This window comes from Squalius cephalus, assembly GCF_949319135.1.
Source record: "Squalius cephalus genome assembly, chromosome: 13".
NCBI lineage: Eukaryota > Metazoa > Chordata > Actinopteri > Cypriniformes > Leuciscidae > Squalius > Squalius cephalus.
In genome coordinates, this window is record NC_137134.1 from 22947112 (window position 1) to 22970519 (window position 23408).

The window sequence follows — 23408 nt, forward strand, 5'->3', positions numbered from 1 at the left end:
TACTAAAATAACATCAGCATTAAAGCTGATTCTGGACTTTATTAGCTCCAGAAGAGCATCAGTTCTCCATGGGGAGACCAAGATTTAACAAAAACATAAATTAAAAAATATATATTGTTGTGGCCCCCCCTAACGTGATGTTGTTCAGCCTTCGGCCTACAACGAGTTAGTGTTAAACCGCTTTATTAAAAGGTGGTTAAAGGGTCCGGGCAAAATGTGTGAAGACGTTTTGTGTTGGAATGGATTTAAACAGGTTGATGAATTAAGTTTTTTTTTTTTTACCACTTTACCAAATTGTTTATTCATGTTTTATTCATGTTTGTGCTTAAAACAATTTTAAAAATAAAAATAAAACAACAAAATATAGGTTAAAAACTCAATCCTAGATCTATTCTGTAAAATAAAATAAAAAGTCTTAATTAAAGTCTGTAATATCAGAATTTTCTTCTTGACCGGATCCTAATGTTAAGTGAATAACGTCAACCTCATTTTCACTCATTGCGTCATGGCTCGGCGGGGGTCAGGGGTCACGATAGGTTGCGTGTCAGGACTATTAAAAAGGGTCAGAGGTTGGCAAAGGAGAATAAAAAGGAGCCACATGTAATTGTCAAATGAACTTAAATTCTAGTTTGCATGACATCAAGAGGCATTTGCTTGAATGGGATTTCGGTTATGGAAATAACTGGCGCTAGTAGTAGTAGTAGCTACTATTGTGGACGTTTTTGGACGATATCAATAAACAAATGTTCGAAACTGTTCTGAGTACTTCACAGGTTTAATATAAGCCGCAAGATGCTAATAAAATATGACACATTTGCTTATGTTGTTGCCAGGCGGTTATGAGCGAGAGCGAGGTGACCTTTCTCTCACCGTGCCCAAATGCGTTTTCCACGTATGTTCGCACAAGTGAGAAGTGCTTCCTCTTCCCTTTTCTGTCTCTCTCTCTCTCTGTCTCTCTCTCTCTCAGTGAAAAAAGCTTTTCGTGTCCCTGTTCTCCTGGCCTGTCTCTCTCCATTTCCCCTGTCATTTGTAGGTCAGTTCCTCCTTTAATGCTCAAAAGAGTTTGTCTTGTCCTGAAAGAGGGACACACAGACCAAATCCATTACTGGCCGATATAAAAACAGCACAGAATCGGTTTTAGAGCGCACTGTATTAAATACTAAATACCTTGAAAATAAAGTAAGATGAATCTTAAATAACAATTAAAATGATTTTTGGATGTTAAAATACTTTGTCAGTTTAATAATACATTACCTATTTGTAGGTTGAGATCCTTGAAAAGTTCAAACATGGCGTTTCTGTGGCTAGCAAAACATTGCTCTGTTTGTTTAAGAATTCCGACCAGCCTGGCACGGCAACAGTGACTCAACCAATGGCGTGAGTCAGGGGCGGGGCTTTCTGTCTGCCTGACCAATGGCAGAGTGTGTGGGAAACCTGTTTGAAAACAAACTGTTATTTTTGAGTCATCTTGAATATCTTGAAGTGAATATAATATAGCAGCTAATTGAACTAAACGGAGATCTCTTTGATATCTGAATTGTTTCTCCTTTACTGTGAGATAAAATTGAGATCAAATAAAGACATCTGTGTAAGATCCCCTGCTTGTAACATTATGCTTTGATTCTTGTGTCACCTTTAAGAAGTCTCAACAAGATCTCAAACTCTGCTCAGATTTGGTAAAATCTGTAATAAAGTCAGAGATCTCAATTTGAAAACAAATATTTCTCTTCAAAGACATTGTGAGCTATGCTAACCATGTTAATTTCTATCTCATATCTCTGTATACTCTTATCGTATGTCCAAAAAATTCTAATTTGTGTCTATTTACATTTCTCTTAGAGAATTTTGTGAGAAACACCTGAGACAAAGTGAATGAAATACATGAGATCTCCATTAAGTCTCATGAGTTATAAAAGAGCAACATTTGAGCCTTTTTTTCTTCCGAGAAGTAAATACGTGAGAATTGTGTTATTTCGGTTACCTCATGAGTTTGAGAAAGGGTTACGCCTACTTAGAGGGTTAATTCACCCTGAAATGAAAATTAAGTCATCATTTACTCACCCTGGTGTTGTTCTAATGCCATATGCTGGAATAGACAGCACAAGTCTTTTTAAAAAGCTTGATGCCAAGAAGGGTATACGGCATTACAACAACACCAGGGTGAGTAAATTATGACTTAATTTTCATTTCAGGGTGAACTATCCCTTTATGGTTAGAGGTTTGTTCAAAAACTTAGCAAACACTACTAAATTTAGTTGTACTTAACTTTCCCTTTCTTTCTCTTTCTGTCAACAGTCGCACTGAAAAACCACAACTGCAATGGTTTGTCGGCGAACAACAGTAACCGTGACAACAGTAAAGCAACGGGATTGGTTGACGGCTGGCTGCATGAGGGAGAGCTCCTACTACAGGTCAGGAGTAAAAACAAACGTGTGTGTACATGTTTATGGCGTCCCTGTGCCTTCATAGCATGTTATAAAGAGTCGTTTAAAGCTATGCCCTTAAGGAAGGAGAAAAGGAAGGAGAGGCTATTTCTGCCCAGCCTTGTTCTCGTTTCAGACACTTAGGCATGAATAATGCACAGACAGAGCCTCTCATGTATTATAAAGGAAGGATAAAATAAGAGGTAAAAGTATTCTCTCTTTTTTTTTTTACTTTGAAAGTTTCACTCTGTCCATCCTGTCACCTGTCCACTCACGTCTACACATTTCATTCTCTCTGCCTCTATTATCTTTTATCATTCCTTCCTGCTGTTTCTTCCTTCCATCCTTCCTTGTCTACACTTTTTTAATTTTCTCACTCATGTTTTTACATTATCTCTGCCTCTATTCATTCTCTATCTTCTCTTCCTTTCTATTTCCTTCCTTCCTTCCTTTACTCATTTTCCCTCTTTCCTTTCTTCCTGTCTGTTTTCCTTACATTTCTTTTATCAATCGATCTCTTTCTTCCTTCCTTCCATCCTTCCTTAATTCTTGTTTATTTCTTCCTGCCTTTACTCTTGTCTTTTTCCTTCCTTCCTTCCTTCCTTCCTTCCTTCCTTCCTTCCTTCCTTCCTTCCTTCCTGCCTATTTTTTCCTTCCTTTATGCTTGTCTTCCTTCCCTCCTTTCTTAATTATTGTCTATTTCTTCCTCCCTTTACTCTTGTCTTCCTTCCTTCCTTCATTTATATTCCTTCCTTCCTGACACGTTACTGACTTCCTTTCTGTCATGCTCTATTCTTCATCTTTTTCTGTCATCTTCTTTCTGTTCCTTCCTTTTTTCATTAATGTCCCTTCATTATTTTACTCCTTTTCCTTCTTTCCTTTCTTCCTGTCTGTTTTTCCTTACATTTCTTTTATCGATCCATCCCTTCCTTCCTTCCTTCCTTCCTTCCTTCCTTCCTTCCTTCCTTCCTACCTCAATTCCATCTATCTATCTATCTATCTATCTATCTATCTATCTATCTATCTTCTCTTTTACCACTATTGTTTCTCTGCTCTCTCTCTCTCTCTCTCTCTCTCTCTCTCTCTCTCTCTCTCTCTCTCTCTCTCTCTCTCTCTCTCTCTCACTCTCTCCCCCCTGTGTTGTGTATAGTTGTGTGTGTTGGACTGTGAATGATGCAGTGGTACATATTTGATAGTAATGCTTCCTGACTGCTGCCCCCCTCCCCCTCCTGCCCCACGAGAGCCCAGTGTGGGCTGTTCTGCCGACCAACAAGCCGAAATATTTATACTGAGTGCTGCTACTTGGCCATGTTTTCTGAGTGTGTTTGGACCAGGTGTGCATGTATGAATGAGCATATGTGTGTGTGTTGGCATACAATGCAGATGTTCAAGCAAATGAGAGGGGCGCTGGAAGATATAACCCCTAAAACTGCTGTTCGACTTATGATGGGGTTACGCACTCTGAATCTTGTGGCTTATTGCTTTATGTTAATACACTGCAGCACATTTCTGTGTGCATATAATCTGGCAAAGACAATCTTAGATTAACGTGGAAGAGATTATTTTTTGTGATGTATTGCTTTTTGCCTCATCATATTATAGTTTGTTAGTTTATACCTTAGTTTATGGGATTCAGTTTGCATTTAGAAAGAGTGGTTCTAGATCAGTATGTTTGCAAAACAAACATAAGCACAGCCTACATAAAACATTGATAGGATTTCAAGAGAGGCCTTATTTACGCTCTGAAGGAAGTCCCGGAGGATGCACTGAGTTTGTCATCTTATTATGACTGTTATAAAAGGAACCATTTTCAACAATATTATAGTATTTTAGTAGTATACATTTCTTCCCTGATGTCAACTTATAATGTTAGCCAGGCTTTTAAAATTTAGTACTAATTTAGTTTTATTTTATATTTAAGAGCCTTCTTGAAAAATTTGGGTACATGTATTCAAATAAATGCACTATATGTATGAATGTATTGTGCATTTGTTAATTCATTTATTCTAACTGACTTATTTGGGTGTCAGACACTACACACTAGACTGTCCACACTTGGTCTAACCTTAATTACCAGTTCACAGCCAGTGCTCTTGGCTTTTATCGACAGTGGATTTTTTTTACAGTGACTTTTACAGTAAATGTTTGTTTTTGTAGTGTCTGTGCTGTCGATGCATCAGATTACTCTAATCACACAGATCCACACTCAGAGCCCACCAGATGGTGATGAGCTGTAAAATCCCCTCCACAAAAATACACACAGCACAAGAGCACATGCTCACACAAAGTATTTAAGACAGCATGAAATGGGCAATATTTACTTTCTCAATAACTGTCTGTGGTTTTTTTTTAGCCTTTTTTTTTTTAAATCAAAATCTACAGTAATACCGCTTTTTTTTTTTTTTTTTTTTTTTTTTTTTTATGTAGTCAATATTTGGCTGGTTTTGCATGATCCATTTGTTTTTCTTTGCACACAACACACATATACTGTAGCTAATATTTCTTAATAGATCTCAATTCATGTTGTTTTATTTTGGAGTGAACTTTTAAAATGGGGCTTTTATTTTGAAGTTGTTCTTTCTTCATGTCATTGTTCACTGATTCCAGGTATGTTTAATCATTAGTTTCTGTGTATTAATAGTCCTCATATTTTTGTTTTTGTCTAGCATTGGTTATTTGTAACCAAAATTCTTGCGATTCTTGGCTAGGTTTTTATTTTATTTTATTTTTTATGTGAATAAAATCATTTAAATGAACAATTGAGTGTTTGCATCCTCCAAAGGTTTTCTAATTGCAAAACCCCTACCTGTGAAAGAGAAATCAGTGTACAGTATATTTATATAGTTCACTTGAAATCAAGATTGAAGCTTTTAATGCACATCTGTTAGCCGTTAGCCATCATATGCAGATAACTTGACTTATAGCGCATATAAGCAATTAAAATGTACAACATTTTTGTTCCGGAAAAATGTTGCTCTTCCTGGTTAAATTGTACCTGAACAACACCTAGGTAAATATAACGAATGTAACGTAAACAAATGCCCATTTCTCAAAAAATTGTCGTTTGATATGCCCCGCTCCAACTTCCTGTTTTACCAGGAAATACATCAACACAAAACAGGAAAACTATACTTGTCAATCCATTTTAGGGCTCTTTAACCACACAAACAAATAAGAAACGCACAGAGAATCAAACTAGTCCTTCATTAAAAGCAGGTTGTCTATCTGACCCATAATGACCAGTAAACTAATAGTTTTATTTTCTGTGTTTCTTTGTTCGTTCATGTGTGGTCACAGGCGCTCAATGGCTTTGTGTTGGTGGTCACTGCTGAGGGGATTGTTTTCTACTGTTCTCACACCATCCAGGATTATTTAGGATTCCACCAGGTAATTATCCTTCTCAACAGTCTCTTACATCGCGTCCAAAATCCCGTACTGTCTGAGTAGGTAGGTACTACATTTGAATTTGAATTTACTTCTCGATCGTTAAAAAACTACGCTCTATATAGTATGAATAGGAGTATGAATTCGGACATACAACATCCGTCATGTTGTTACTGTCACGTGACCTTCCAGCGTCAGTTGCGTTGCTTCATTGCCATTCATAAATCCTCTCCCGTGGCCTCGTGGCCATCGAATGCACACTTCATAATCTCGCCGGAAGTCGCCTACTGTTTTTCGAATACTATGTATTCTGACACACTACTCTTTTTGGCGTACACCGTTTTTTGCATAATATATAGAAGGGAAGTATTTGATTTAGGGCACAGCGATACTGTATTCACATCATACATCATACAGTCACTGTTACAATACTAATCCAATATACAGCTGAATTAATATCACTGGAACCGGAATTTTGGGATTGGATAATGCTGTTTATAACTTCATGAAATACTAACTACACATATTTAAATGAAAAATGTTTCTCCATATTATGTTCCGACACAAAATTTTAAAAAGAATGCTGCTTTGTTGCATTTCTTTTAGTGTGAATTGGCCTTTATTTTGAAGTAGGCTGCTTATGCAGCTAAATTATTTCCAAATCAGGCGTGATGTAACAAGTTTTGCATGGCATGTAATTTGTCTGTTCACATTCTAACTGAGGTCAGGACACAGTTTTAATCTGATTGATAAGTATCCCCTGTACGTACATATTCCCAGAATCAAAATGACGTCAGGCTCAGCTGTTGGATAATCATTCCATACTTCTCATCTCTATTCTTAGCACACACACACATATATATACTCATCAGATCTGCCTAATGCTGAATAATACTGCGGTGCCTCTCGAGGAGCAGCTTGAATGCTGTAGAAATTGAATGAGCTTAATCAAATAGGCTTTACTCTGAGATTCAGTCTGGCACGGTCTAATCCAATTCATCATAATTTACTTATGAATTATCCAACTGTGGCATCACTATACTTATTTATTTTATGTGCTTACAGTGTCCTCCTTTTGTTCTTATATATATATATATATATATATATAAGAACAAAAGGAGGACACTGTAAGCACATATATATATATATATATATACTGTATATATATATATACTGTATATATATATATATAGTAGTGCTGTCAAATCAATTAATCGCGATTAACAACGGTTTGTAAATATATAATATATGTGTGTGTATAAATACATATATACTGTATATATATATATATGCATTCTAATATGCAAATCAGCATATTAAAATGATTTCTGAAAGATCTTGTGACACTGAAGACTGGTGTAATGATGTAATGAGTAATTAAGCTCTGCATCACATGAATAAATTACATTTTAAAATATATTCTAATAGAAAAGTTATTTTATATTGTAATAATATTTCAGAATAGTTTTACTGTATTTTTGATCAAAAGCATAAGATACTTAATATATTTGTAATTGGCCCTGAAATTTTTAAAACCCATAAAATAATGTTGCATCCTTTCAACATTGTTTCTCTCATACTGTCCCTCTTCATTTGTCCCTCGATCACCCAGACGGATGTGATGCATCAAAATGTGTTTGATCTCATTCATACTGAAGACCAGCAGGCCTTCAGACACAACTTGCACTGGGCTCTGAACCCGCCTCCAACCAGCAAACAGACAGAAGAATCCTCACAAGGTCAGGAAATATATCATTTTATATCATGGTAGCACTATGTATTGGTTTTTATATAGTTAATTTTGCTCGAAATTCTGCGAAAATGTGCTTATTTATCAAATAACCATGTGGCAGTGCCTATGTTTTGATGAACCAGTGAATTCATGTTTTATATATATGAAAGGGGTTTAATTTCATTCCTTTTTTTATTTGGAACTTGATGGACGCAAACCAAAAAATATGATTATTCATTACAAATTATTGATAAAAGACCCAAATAATTGAAACAATATTAAAATGAATAAGTTTAGAGCAGCTGAGTTAGAAGAGAGTAACCGAAAATGAAAGAGAGGGTTTTTTGTTTTGTTTTTTTGAAAAAATGAGAGACGAGGGTGGTTTGACCTTTAGTGGAAGCTCCTGGAGTTGCAAAATAAATGTTATGGTCACTAAAACGTCCATTTTAATTAAGGATAACAGCAAACAGAAAGGATAAAAACAGAAATGGTGGTCATTGGATAATCCAATCCAAAAATCTAGACACGCCACCAAGTCTGAAAGCGTGGTCTTTCTTCTTTGTTTCTCTTAGATGGAGATCCTGCCCCAAGTATGTCTCTGGTGATGTGCAACCCTGACCAGCTGCCTCCAGAAAACTCCTCTTTCCTGGAGAGAAATTTTGTCTGTCGTTTCCGATGCCTCCTAGACAATTCCTCAGGATTCCTGGTCAGTGTCAACCAGCTAAGCTGGGCTAAAGCTTTCCTTTTGCTCTAAAAACCTAGAGAGTTGTCTACATAGGAACTGTAATATTAGGAAATGTTTGTATGTTGAAATATACCTTGCTATTCAGAGTCTCTAAGCCCTGATGTTCCAGATTACACGGCGAGTTAGCATCTAGGTTAGCACTTGTGTTGGATTGCAGCCAGAGATCAGAATTGTTGGAACACCTCTGTAATCCCTCTTAAAGGAGCCAATAGGGTCATGGGGAAAAGGTTTTAATTTGTGCTAGAAACAACAAGAAAAAACAACAAGAAGTACAAGAACCTGTTCGAGTTATCTTAAATTGAAGCTAATTTGAGGAAAATCTGACTTTAGCTATAGAGTGCAACAGTGACCACAGACTCTTTCAGCAGTCTTTATTCCGAAAATATTTTTCCCATTCATTTTCTCCAGCCAGACAGCTGTCTCTTTCTTTGCTAATCTTGGCAATGCGGTAGTAAAGATATCTGTATGCGTGCAAAACTCAGTACTGCAGGATTCTCTGGATTCTCTTGGCCTTTATTTTTCTCAGTCTCTCTCTTTTACTTTCTTTCCCCTCCACTCCATCTTTACCGAATCAATCTCCCTCAAGAATAGCATGACTACACAGCGGAAAGCTAACAGGGGTCTCCCTGTGTGCTTAGAGAAATTCATTAGCATGAGCTATAAATACAAGCAACCTCAAGCTCTTTTCCATTACGTTTATTTATTTTTTGGTCCGCTTGGTATTTTAGAATGCAACCGTTAAGTTCTCTTGGGAGGTTCACAATGAAAATGCAATTATGGCCAATTAGCTTCCACCATCAGTATTTAGTTGACACACCCCTAAATTGGAAACTCGCACTGAAAGCCTTGTTTTTGTTTGCGTCAAATTAAATATAGACGTCACTAATGTGACTAATGCGTGTCTCTGTATGAATACTTCATGAAGTCATTGCCAAAGGGATGTTTACACGACACCGTTTTCAACTTTTTATGGCGTTTTGGCCATTCATTTACACAACAACCATATGTTGGGGGCCTAAAAAATTTAAACTTTTGAAAACAGGTTTCAAAGTACAAGTTTTGGAAAAAGATACCGTTATCGCCCACGTGTAATCTACAAAAGTGTCAATTTGTGAAAATGGTAATGTCATGCACATGCGTATTTTACATACATATATGCGCGTAGTGTTTCTTTACAAAGTGACATTGCCAACTCCTGGCCTGGCAGCAGAAACAGCATTTTTAGTCATTTTTCGCAGATGCCATAGTTTTGACAATGGTGTCGTCTGTATGCGAAAAATGCAAAAGAAAACTTTGCCGTTTTTAGTACATCGTTGTCGTGTAAACGTACCATGAGGCATTTGTTGTGTAGCCTTGTGACATAAGCAGGATTAATTTAAATCAGGTATTGCACAAGCCGCCACAAAATTTACAAGCCCTAAAGGATTAGTTCATTTTAAAGTGAAAATTAGCCCATGATTTACTCTCCCTCAAGCCATCCTAGGTGTATATGAATTTCTTCTCTCAGACGAATACAATCATAGTTATATAAAATAAATCCTGGCTCTTCCAAGCTTTATAATGGCAGTGGATTGCAACCAACAGATTGAAGCTTAAAAAACGTGCATCCATCCATCCATCGTAAACGAACTCCAAACGGCTCCTGTTGGTTAATAAAGGCCTTCTGAAGCAAAACGATGTAAGAAAAATATTAATATTTAACACGTTACAAAGTAAAATTCTAGCTTCTGGCCAAACGACCATACTCAGTCTACTTGCCCCTAATGCGCAACTTACGGAATTTATGACGTCAGAAGTAGCGTAGTGCGCCATGGCCTAGCGTAAATATCAGCAGTACATCGCATTACTCGCACAAGTTGCTTTTTACACTTCAGTGGAATCCGTATGTTTGTTTGGCCGGAAGCTAGTTATTTTACTTTATAAAGTTTTAAATATTAATATTTTTCTTACACAAACTCACAGTTTTGCTTCAGAAGGCCTTTATTAACCCCCTGGAGCCGTTTGGAGTTTGTTTATGACGGATGGATGCACGTTTTTGAGCTTCAATCTGTTTGAGCTTCAACTGCCATTATAAAACTTGGAAGAGCCAGGATATTTTTTTATATAACTCCGATTGTATTCGTCTGAAAGAAAAAAGTAATATACACCTAGGATGGCTTGAGGGTGAGTAAATCATGAACTAATTTTAATTTGAAAGTGAACTACTCCTTTAAAGGAATAGCTCACCCAGAAATGGAATGACATGAAAAATAGGTTGTCGAGAGTGCCTTCCAGCCATGAAATGTGTAGTGGTTTTTTGTGTGTGTGTGTGTGTGTGTGTGCATATTTATAGGTGACACTAAATAAATCACAGATGACATACATAAAATACTCACTCGTGGATGTCATAATCTCTGCCAATCAGAACAAAAGGTGTAAGGTTTAGTAACCAGTCACAAAAAATGAAAACATTCAGATATGACACATTCTAGACAGGTTGTACAGCCTTTATTGATAGATGACCTAGCTTGAACTCTATTGCCACATTGAGTCAGAGACAAATTGTGTGGTTCACCAAGGGCATGCCAACAAAATCATTAACTCCAGCTGTGTATGTACATATGCATTACATGTGCATTCATGCAAATGCAATACGACATGATTTTTTTGTTTGTTCTGCATGCATATTGTTGTTATTCTTTTTATTGTACTTGCCATGTATTTTAAATATTTTTAATTAGATGTTGTGAAGTTAACATTTTAGAAGTTTAAATACATCCTCTTTGAATATCAAATTCCACTTTGATATTTTTCACGTTATGCCGTTTTGTATAATAGATATTTCAAGGATTGTTTTTATTTATGCCCCTTTAAGGCCCTGAATCTTCTAGGGCGTCTGAAATTCCTGCATGGACAGAACAGACAATTGGATGACGGAGGCCAAATGCCACCCCAGCTCGCCCTGTTTGCCATAGCAACGCCCCTACAGCCTCCTTCCATAATGGAGATCCGAACCAAGAACATGATTTTTAGAACCAAACACAAGTTGGACTTCACACCAATGGCCTGTGATGCTAAGTAATGCTGAACAATTCTTTAAATATATACATATATATAAAATAAAATGCACTGTGTAAAAGTGTTTTTATCCTAGTTATATGGTATCTTCGTAATACAATATTAAATGGTACAGAAATCACTGATTTTGGTTCTGCCTGTGTTTTAGGGGTAAAATCGTTCTTGGCTACACAGAGGCAGAGCTGCGAGTTAGAGGTTCAGGGTATCAGTTCATCCATGCAGCCGATATGCTCTACTGCGCCGAAAACCACGTCAGGAGTAAGATATTCCGATTTCTTCAGATTTGTCATCTTGGAGTTTTATTGTTCAATTCAGAAAGAAAGTTCAATTTAACCTTCAAGTTCAATTAACCAATAATGTGATTGATTGAATGAATACCATTAAGATTCAGAAACAGCTATGTTGAACTGTCTTTCTGCTGATGCATGCTGACATTGTTGCCAAAAACTTGGTGTCTAAAATAAACTCTAGTGACACTAAAAGACATTAACCCTGTTTGCTTAGACAAATACTTGAACAAGTGACAGTCCCCTCATTCAGTGTGGTTCACAGGAGGCGATTGATAATGTCAATTTTATGGGCAAGATGTGTCTGGATTTGGTGAATCCTGATTTTTCTGTGCTGGTTTACCGCAAGAGTGGAGGAAAAAAGAGTCAAATAGATAGAGCAAGAGAAAGGAAGAGGAATGTTTTTCCATAATCCAATAGATTGCCATTAAGAGCAGAGAGACATGTGAACTAGAGCCCTAAATCCAGTATTGAATATGGAACCAACAGTCTATACCAGAAAAAGATCTGGTCTATACATTTCAACTGGGTTTACAAACTCTTGCATTGTCCTTTGCAGTGATCAAGACTGGAGAAAGTGGCCTGACTGTGTTTAGACTGCTTACAAAGGACAACCGTTGGAAATGGGTACAAGCTAACGCTAGACTTGTCTACAAAAATGGCAAGCCTGACTACATCATTGCCACCCAGAGGCCGCTTGTGTAAGTAAAAGGCTAATATCCATTTATACTTCTATGTTAACAGTATAAAAAAGAGTTCATTAGCATGCTAGTGTTCACCTTTGAACTGTTAAATAGCATGGCAAATTAGCAAGAGTTTGATGAAAGTACTTTTTACATGTGCACTGACAAAGCTCTTTTATTCATCTATTCAGAGAAGAAGAAGGCGGAGAGCATTTGAGGAAGCGATCTATGCATCCTTTCACCTTTGCTACTGGAGAAGCTATGCTGTACCAAATCAGCTACCCCATGCCAGGCTTCCCCGACACCCTTCAGGGCAAAGGCAAGAACAACAAAACCAAAAAGACCAAGGTGGACAAAAGCTCAAAGGATGATGTGGATCCAAGTTCTCTGCTGGGAGCCATGATGAGACAGGACGAGTCTGTTTATGTTTGCCAGCCTGCTATGGAGCCTAGAATGTCATTCCACAGTAGCCTCTTCAATGAGCGAGGAGAGACTAGCACTTTCTCTTCTTCTGAGAAAGAAATTTGGAATCCGGTGCAGAATGGTGTAACTACAGTCTCCAAGCAGGAGCCATCAAGTTTTGACCCACTACTGGCAACATTAGATTCCCTGTCCCTGGAAACTGAGGAGAGCTGCTCTAACAGTGAGCTATTCAGTGCCCTGGAAAATCTTGGACTCAACGCAGAGGACCTGGAGTTGCTGCTTCTGGATGAGAGGATGATCCAAGTAGAGATGGAACCGGATTACATACCATCTCTGAATGATCTTCTCACCAACAATGAGATCCTCTCCTACATCCACGACTCACTGGAGAACCGGATAGAGGACTCGACAGATGCTCAAAACCCTGCCACAGCATTAGATTCTGTTGAACCCCCTAAGCCAGGTTCTGCTTCCGAGTCAGCTCCTCAAGTTACTTCCTCACTACCTGCTCCTCACGTCCCTTTCTGGCCTCAAAAACAGATAGCACCCATAATTCATCTCTCACAGCGTATGCAGCAACATCTCAATGGCCAGTCGGTTTGCGACAAAACCGAGAGTTGGATCCAGGCGGCAATTCCTCAGGTGTCTACAACAGACTCAGAGACTACTACTTTTAACCAGCATGATACATTGTTGGTGAACTCGGTACCAGTTGAACACAATGGTCACTGGGTCTCTGAACACACACAAGCCAACTTGAACTCTCAACTTGGTGACAAGATAACTAGCAAAGCACAGCCACAGCAATGGCAGCACAGCCAGTTGCTTGTCCCATTCCAGTATAAACAGAAAACCGTTGAAGATAGTGACACCCCTCCGAATGGGGTCTACAATGATCCCCAGTGGCATGGATACAACTTCACAGACCAATTGGTCACAAATGGACCTTGTTTTCCCAATGGCCAAAAGGCACACACACAGACATTGGGTACCCATGTTGACTGCAATATGACTGACAATTCAGGGGTGGATTTTACAATGAACAGCAGTTCAGCTGTGGATGCAGGGCAGTTTCAGGCAGCCATGGCCTGGTCTTCGTCCTATCAACAGGGTTATCAGAAACAGCAGCAGCCAAAGTTCGCACCCAATTATTACGCCTCCTATACCAAACAGAACTCCTCTCTGGAGCATATACTGGGATTAGCCACACCTTCAAACCTTCCCTCATTGACAGATTACGGCTCTGAACTGACCCATGACAGTAAGGTAAGATTTAAAGAAGGATATAGTTGCACAGCGCGATTTAACCATGACGGACAAGCGGATCAGCATCGCTATTAAACTTTTACAGGTCAAACCTTATCCTTAACTACAAACCTAAGTACACCCTCAATTCCTGATTTCAGATGGTTAATGAATGGTTGATACAAACTTTGTTCCAAGACCAAGATAAAGGAAACCTTAGATTAGGGAAACCAAGATAAGGTATTGCAGTAACCAGCTAATCAAGGTCTTCCGGGTCACTAGAAACTTCCATCCAGGTGTGTTGGAGCTGAGCACTGCAGGGAGGATGCCCTCCAAGTAGGAGGATTGGACACCCCTGTCCAACCCTGTTTGGTATTAACATTGTCAAGTTTGGTATAGATGGATAACACACTAGAAATTGTGTCAATTTGTCTTTAACATTTCATATAATGGTAAGGTTCCTTCTGACCACCCTTTACAATATTCCATTTTACATTGTATGTGATGTTGAGACAACTTGGATTGTCTAGGATAGTAGTTTAAAGATATTCTGGGGTCTAAACCCTGACATGGCCCATTCCACCCCCTCCATATTTCTATCTCTTTATTTCCATTGGCCTAAATGCTCACTCTGACCTAATTGTGCTCTGTATAAGAGACCAAGATCTGATGGGTCAAAGCTAATGTGCTGAGATTGCATAATGCACAGTGACAGACCTACAAAGTACTAGTCAGTCTCTGGAGAGTCGCTGTGAGGCCCCACACAGGTGGATGTTTGCTTTGCCTGCTGTGTTGCTTTATCATGGTGACTGTGGTTAAGATTGTAATCTTCAGCTTAGGAGTGTAAGCTTCCAGGTCAACCCACCAGCATTTTCCGCTGTACTGATGGCAGCCAACTGTAGCATCTAGTCTATTGTAAATGGGGAGCCCAAGGCCATAAAGGAGAGATAGAGGAAGAGAAGCCTCCACAAAAGGACCGCTCATGCAGCAGGCAATATTCTGAGACCATGGGCCCCTGTCTGCACTCATTTATCCAGACAGTCTTGCCTTTCCACATGTAGGGCACCATGCTGTTGTTCCACATATAGGGATTGTGTTTTCTGTAGATTTTAAGCAGTGCTTGCTAAGGAGACTTTGGTGCATAACACGTCTGTTGTTGTTTGTGCTACAGACATAAATTATATCTAAAATCATCTGGCTTGTTGAGGAAGAGGGGTGCTATTACTTTTATAAGCATTTAGACTTGCACTTCACCCAGCTGATAACCAAAACATATGAAAAAAATCAAATAGACTGAAGGAGGAACCAGAGTCATATCAAGACCTCAAAGACTCGTATAGAGACTTGGGGTGGGCTGTTTTGACTTGGGCCTTTAAGTAACAAACTAGCAACATGCTCATGCAGAATACCTTATCAGTTGCACTGCAACGCCCTGACATTGTGGTGGTGACTTTTGCACTGTTTATTGGCTAGTTTTTAAAGATGCATGCTATGATATAAGAAAAGAAAATGTGAGCAACTTTTGCAGACAAAAAAGAGGGATATGGATAGAAATAATATGGAAATGAGGATGTTAAACAGAGAAGTGAATCATCAATGAAAGGGCAAGGCAAGACAGAAAGGTAGACAAATCAGTCTATGTCCAGCACTCTGGGCTTTGGGTATGTGTCTGTATTCAGGGTCATTGCTCTCAGCTGAAAGGATAATAGAGCTTAAATGCCCAGTCAGGCATGAGCAGCTATGACCTACAATCCGGCATCAACATTACCTCATGCATACTAACACTGCACTTTCAAATACTAGCTATTGGAGCTTTGTGATTTTGACAGGGATTTACTTATCATCTGCACACCATTCCTACATCATCCCAAAAATGAATGAATGAATGATGAGTTGTTAAATTTCTTGAAAGCAATTTTCTATTATTCTTGTAATTTCTTGTAGTCAGTATCCAGTCTTGCCTGTTTGGTGTTAATCCAGGCCATCCTTAAAAATAGTCTTGTTTGCCGTAACCCGACCGACCCAGTCAATTTAGGTCCGACCCAATTAATTTTTTTTTTTCCCCTTTTAGTCCGACCGACTTGCCGATTGTAAACTTGCGTTAAGACCGACCGATTTTTTTTTTACTCTTCAAACAACTAATACAAAAGCAATAAAATGATATTAATTATATTTTATTGTGAATAAATAGGCCTACATAGGCTACAAACGTAGGCTACGCTCTTTCTTTTAAATAAAAACCCGTGGCGTCATCTATGATTATAAGGGCTGTGTAGGCTGTAGGCCTATGCGAAATGAAAGCGAAATCGCGACACTCAGATCCACAAAAAATATGTTTTAGTAGGCTACTTCTATGAATTACACTGCGCAAACCAAAAGTAGGCTAATATACCCACCGGATGAAGAGGGATCGGCTCTCCACAGAACATAATAGCCTATTCATTTTATTTTATTTTTCGTGTTCGCATTTATGAGGAAGAAACAATGTTACGGACGTGACCGCTCTGAAAGCGGCACTACAATTAAAACTTCACAGAGATCTCAAACAGGCATTTAAAACACCAAATATTAAGAATTGGCATATCAAGCAAAATAAAATTCGATGATTGATTGAAAATTATATCTCTCCCCCGACATGCCCACCGGCAACGCTCCGACAGTAAATTTCTCTGTAGGCTAACTGTCTAGGCCTGTGTTGTAGCCCGCAGTCATTAAAAAACGATTTAGTTTCATATTCATGTTTAAATAAAATAATATATATTTTTTAAATTTCATGTTGATTATATGAAAAGTGAATAGCATGAATAAGATAAGATGATCCCGAAAATATCGGAAGACAAATGGAGTGGGCAGACATGATTTTAACCACTTCATTAAGTTTGTTTTTGTAGAATGTCTGTCTTTAAAGTGAATTTCGTTTTGTATTAATTGTATCTTAATTTTGATCAATGTTTCAACAACCAATTTCCTGTATTTAATAAATAAGAGGTAGGCTAAATAAGGCAATATAATCAGGACACGGAGTCGCCGGCGTGTGAACTGGAGCTGGTCTCTTAAATGAACCGAAACTCAGCGTATAAGCTACCTTCCTCACAGACCTGAGACATATATACAGGCCTATATATAAAAAAGCACGAAATGTACACTTTTAAACAAAACAATTCAAAACGAAAGAAAACAGACTGCTCTCTGCTTATGTAATGAAATGTGCATTTCTCTCTGGCGCGTTCACTACTGCGAAGATCGCGTCAGCATCGTCAACTTCATCTTTGACACAGAAAACACTTGTTTATTAATAAACAATTGAAATGTCTCCTTGATATATTTGACATACTAATAATCATTACTTTTCCCAGTTCTGACAGCTTAGGCGCGTTATTGGCAGCGCACCCGTTACATGAATAGGCCTATAATATTACCGCTATAATATTATTCTTTGGTGTTCAGTTTATACAGGTTTTCTAATTGTTATTTAATATATATATATATATATATATATATATATATATATATATATATATATATATATATATATATAAATAACTTGGCACGAAGTTCTGGAAAACTGTCAGTGAAGTCCCGATATGCAAAATTGTACTTTTTTTTTTTTTTACATCGAATCTCGGAAAAAAATATAGACCGACCTACCGACCTTTTTTTTTTTTTTTTTGCTGTTACGGCAAACCAAAATATTTTTAAGGATGGCCCCATGTTAAAACTCTGAGCAGAATTATTAGTGGGGGTTGGAATTATTGCTGTTATAAAGCTAAACCAAGTTTATGAATGCATTTCAAAGTCTATCTTTAAGATACACTTTGGTTTGCATGTTGAATGTAGTTATTTTTGATAAGTTAGCATCTAAAAACAGCAATTAGTTTGTGTTTCTGTATGTGATCCTATTGAATGTGTAATGGTACGTAGGCTAGTAATAGTTGTGCGTGTAAACCTCACTCCCCTGGCCTCAAGAAGCGCGGTAGCGACTGACACTAGTGGCTGCAGTCTGTAGCGTCCTTGTTAGTACACCCAATTCCCACACCGGAGACCCCGGTTCGAATCCCGCTTGGAGTGGGCCGAGTAGGACCGGTTACAAATGCATCTTTTGAAGACCTTAAATGACCCCACCAAATACACCATCTGTTGTCCAGCTGCCGTTAACCTGCTTAAATAAGCAACCGTTGTCCTAGTGGCATAAGTGAGCTCTGTAATTTAGGTCAAAAGTAGAGAAGTCACTAATGAGTAATGCTAATGAGTTGTCGTGGTTGCTTGCTGTGGATTTTTTGTTCTGTATTAACACTATGGGCCCTATCTTGCACCCAGCGCAAATGACTTTGTACACCGACGCATGTATCATTCCTATTTTGCACCCGAAGCACAGCGGACCTTTCCCTCGACAGACGCACGTTGGTAAATTAGGGAATGAACTTGTGCTCCTGGGGGCGGTTCAGCGAAAAGAGGAGGCGTGTTCCGGCGCAAACGTTCCCTGGTGCTATTTTGCAGTTCCAGAAAACGATTCCGCCACAGACCAAGAAAAACCTAGTGGTGCGTTATTCAGATGCTATTTTAAGGGCGCATGCTTGGCCATAATGTAGCGTGTGCACAACGCGCATACACTTTGCTTCTCTCATCTACACAGACGCAGCAGTTGCCATTTTTGCAAACCATACATAATTACAAGGAAAAATTTTCCACAAGAGGGAAATCATTGTGGTGTCCATGAATATGTGAAAAAATAGGCATAAATCTAGCTTACACATTTACCCAAATTATTATACGCCTGTTTAACCGAAGCTTATTTGGGTGGGTTTCTCCCATCCCCAATGTCACTTCTCTGTCTTTTACGGGCCTGACGAGAACGTCGGTCTCCTCGGCTGTGAACCGCTCTTGGCGCGCGCCTGGCAAATCCCCCGTTATAATAGCAATCCGCCATGGAACAAGCGCGCCTGCTCTTAAAGGGAATGTGAGATGTCACTCTGAATGGTTTATTTCACGTTACGCCCAAACCACACCTATGAATAATGAAGCCGTCTTCAGACCAACCCATTTTAGATTTGCGTTGGGCGCAAGAGTCATTTATCCCGCCGGTATAATAGCAACAGTGCCCGAGATCCACCCACAAAGTTACTTGCGTTTCGTGTTTGATACGTTTCAGAACGTTAAAATAGGGCCCTATATGACTCTTAAAAGTTATGTTTAGCTAACCTAACAGAAGCCATGTGGTGCATTTTAAATTCAGATTTTGGACATTTTGAAGGACAATATTCATTTGTGAGACCTTTTTAGCTAGATACATGTCGTAAATATGAGATGACAATACGTGATCTTCTGGCAAATCCATGGCAAAATAAATCTTCAGCAGTCAGGTGGTACAGCGGTCATGTGGTACAAATCGGAGCTCTCAGAAAATTCAGAGTTTACTAGTTGTAATTACGTGTTCCACACGAAAATAACTGCTTTTTACAAGTCGGAATCTCATAATTACGACATGGCGAGAACGCACCTTTTCACTTTTAGCTAGCTTTTTAGCGAAATACTTCTAACATTTGTGTTTTTGTTTGTTTGTTTTCAGATGGAGACAGGCTTTATACTCAACTCCACTAGTGTGGCCTACTCAGGAAGTTGTTTGGTTCCCAACGGCAATGCAGTGGCCACACCCGGCAACAGTCCCCACCCCCTTCCTGAGCCTCTCCTACCTCCCCCAGACCCTCAGACCTCTGGTGTATACCTCTGAAAACACTTAATAAAGATCCGTCCGTAGAGATGCCATCAATCACGGGAAGACTGTCAAACAAAACATTTAAAAAAAGACTTGATTTGCTTACCAACTTGAATTACATTAATTTAAATTCAAATGAGCCAGATTGACCTCTGGAATATCGAATACTCCACCTAACATAATGTGATAGTATTCTCATTGATATTATGTCCAATTTTTTTTTGGGGGGGGGGGGGGGGGGATTATTTCTCTAAGTGTCATTATTTACTGCTGCTTTGTGAGATGTAGGGAAATTTTCCAGTTGGCAATGCAGTTGATCACAATTTGAGATAATCCGTCTGTAACATGTGCGTGTTTTAACACATGTACGTGTGAGTGTGTTGACGCCAATCGCCAATCATTGGGCTTCATTCAACGAACACGAGCTGCACAAATTTGCGCAAGTTGTTTGCAAAATCATGCTTGCGTGACTGTAAATCACGCCGAGAGTATATGCAACGTATAGCTCTTGCAAAACTGATTGTCCTGAATCGCAGTAAATTGCTTTGATGTTTATATGAACATAAGATTTGGATGCATATTATTTATGGGAAAAAGCAAGGGTGTAACCGATTGTTTAGCGGGAAAAAAAATATGTGAGATGTCAATAATAAAGCAGTTAGCAGTACGAAAAAGAGTGAGACTCCTCTGTAGATGTCACATGTAGATCTGAACCCTTCTCACTGTTACATTTTGTGAGATTAGATTATGGAAAGATGATTCTAGATCAACTTTACAAATCAACTTACCTTTTAGATTCAGGTGTTCATGTGTATAGTGATTCCAGAACCAACCCAGTCTCGCGACGAAGGCGTAATAAATTGAATTAGAATCGGGCAAAGTCATAAAATTTTAACATAACATTAATGTTAACATTGACTTTAAATTGTTTTAATTGGTTGATTTGTCTCATTTGGAGTTTTGTACAAGCCAACTTGTAATAAATTACAAACTTGTTTTGATTTGTCTCAATTGTAGAGAAAATCGTACATCACTTTGTATTTTTTAACATGGTTTACTAATACAAATTATTATGCTTTTGTCATTAGACTATGTTGTTCGTAACTTATCAATAATGCATTTTAAAAACCAGTTCAAGAGCAGGGTATTTGTCTATGAAAAGAGATTCTGGAAGCTTACATTGTTGAATGTGTTGAGTACAGTATATTGTAAAGCAGTTAAAAAAAGAAAAAGAATATGGTGCTGCAAGGTGTTTAATGAATAAAATTGTTAATTGTTATAGTATTATGAAGTCACTGAGAAAATGAACCTCCAGGTCAGCCTCTTTGTTTTTACGTTTCTTTTTAAAATACATATATATGCTGTATTTACAGACATTTCTTATAAGAGTTACCACTGGCTCATCTATGGATTCAAATTTCTTTAACACGTATATGAGAAAACAATATGACAATCATTTACAAAAATGTTTAAAGAGTACAAGTTTGTAAATAGTCAAAAAAACTTATTTCATATTGTTGTAAGCACTATTTTAAAGAGCACTGCAACCTAACCAGGTTTTACTTTTTCTCCGGCACAAGATGTAGGCTTCTAGAGAGATGTTTTTTGGAGTAAATATTGTATAATTTTTTCAGGTAATGTGTTCTGTTTGTATATTTTAAGAAGAAGTTTTACACTTTAAATAAAAAGAACGTGGTGCCATACTGGTAAATTTTACTTTCCAGAATTTAAATGTTTTAATATTTGTTTAGAAATTATGTCATCCATGTCAATGATTTGCCATGTTTTTTTTTTCCATGTTTGATTTTTTTTTAAATCACGTTTGGATTTATTTTAATATTCTAACACACTGAAAGTAGGCGAGACGATAGGTACAAATGCAGTTCTGTCTTTTTGTCATTTGACTGCTTGTTGAAATGTACAATTTGGTCCTTTAATTAAAGAATTTGTGCAATCACAACAGGTCTCATGATAATTTCTTCTGAATCTTGTCATTTGAAAAATGTTCTTGGTTTCAAATTTTGCATATATTACATATTTAACAAATGTTCTCTTCCTATGATCCCAATTTGTATTTATTTTTCTACTGAAACAGAGTTATACCTAGATGAAGTTACAGCATCTACCAGCACAAGCTAACGTTTCCTGTTGCAACAGGAAGTTGGGGCGGGACATATTGATGGGTGTGTCCTACACACGAACACAGTGTCGACCACGAGTCACCGTGAAATCAGAATCAACAATTCTTATTGTTTATGGAATATTGCAGCATTTATTATAAATAATTTATCTGCAGTTCTGCACACATCATAATATTTGTTAAATTCATGAATTTCTAACTTACTAATCAAAATACCCTTCAACTCTCTCGTGCAGCAACATCTCTTCTCTGATGACGTGTTTACTGGTGGGAGAGCAACCTGTCAATCACATGAGATCGACCAATAGCAAACCACAATGATCCAATGGATTCCCATTGGACAAAATCAAGTCCCGCCCTACATTTTTTCGTGTTTGAGAAGGATTTCACTCGGATATACGTCACAATAGGGAAGAAAAAACTATCGCAACTTCCGTTTCATGACGACTTTAAAGTATTGGAGTGTTCGCTTAGCAACATGAGCGACGACAGTGAAGATCGAGAGAGGAACAGGCCTGGTCTTATGTTGTGTTTTGTTTTATTATGTGACAGCAGTCGTCCGTGAGGGGCTGCTGTCTTTACTTTCGTTTTGTTGTTTAAAGTCTTTGATTGTTCGCCAGTTCCCACCTCCTTCTTCCCACAACGTCTAACTTTGCTACACTCGGCTTGGTGTAAATGCGGTCGTCTCACAAGAATGTGCCTCACCGGTTTTCAAACATTCCCTCTCAGCGCTTTTATCCTCGATGTATTGACCGTGCCACGGACAGAACGAAATGGCTCCTTTTCACACCTAGCATGGTGTGAAGAACGAGGTTGGCTGAAAGCAAACAAACATGTAGGGGTGGGCCAGATCGCCACAGGAGACTAAACAAACTCCCACCTGAAGAAGTCAGCAAGTGCCACAGGAAGCGATAGGGAGTCGAGCTAAAACAGATTATTCACCAAGAAAACAAAATTTCAGTCAGTTCTTTGCACTATCCAATGCTAAAATCTACCTAGAAAACTGTAGCAAGCGCAGAGAAAATATTGGCCTAGTTTATATTTTTGTTGTCATGTGGAGTGCAGCTTCTAAATGATACAAATCTCTCTCTCTGTATCGGTGTGTGATTTATGTACACTTGTGACATGATCAGTCGCTCGAGAGGAATGCTAACACTCCTCCGTCTCTCTTTAGCCTTGGCAACAGAAGCACAGACAAAACAGAGATGTAGAGAGAGGGGAACAGAGATCCCTGGAGATGGAGCCAGACAGGGAAAGAAAGACCGGAATGGGAAGAGGAAGTGGCCCGGGGCTAGAGAGGAAGGGAATCAAGAGTTGGAAACGTGTAAAGAGAAGGAATGGAAGTGTTTAGAATGACGATAATACATTGAAATAATATGGTAACCTATATTATTTACAGTTTGCTATGTCAAGTAGCAATGACAGAGGAAGCCTCGCACATTCATGGCCTCGCCCGTTTTTACATTAAAATGAAGGTGGATAGGCCTAGTCAGGGTATGTGTTATTAATTTAATAGAATTAAAAGAACAATTCTTCAAAATAAATATAAAACGTGTGTGGTCAGTTAAACTGTAGG

The 23408-nt window shown here is 38.3% G+C and overlaps 1 protein-coding gene across 1 annotated transcript; it reads left to right on the forward strand.

Annotated features, from left to right (window-relative positions):
• Positions 1-2300: 2300 nt before the first annotated feature.
• ahr1b (aryl hydrocarbon receptor 1b) lies at positions 2301-21650 on the forward strand. Its single transcript, XM_079889709.1, has 9 exons — positions 2301-2411; positions 5721-5810; positions 7420-7546; positions 8112-8245; positions 11139-11341; positions 11490-11599; positions 12188-12329; positions 12503-14000; positions 19546-21650. The coding sequence occupies exons 3-9, from the start codon at positions 7429-7431 to the stop codon at positions 19705-19707; spliced, it is 2367 nt and encodes a 788-aa protein (XP_079745835.1). The 5' UTR covers positions 2301-2411; positions 5721-5810; positions 7420-7428; the 3' UTR covers positions 19708-21650.
• The last annotated feature ends 1758 nt before the right edge of the window (positions 21651-23408 follow it).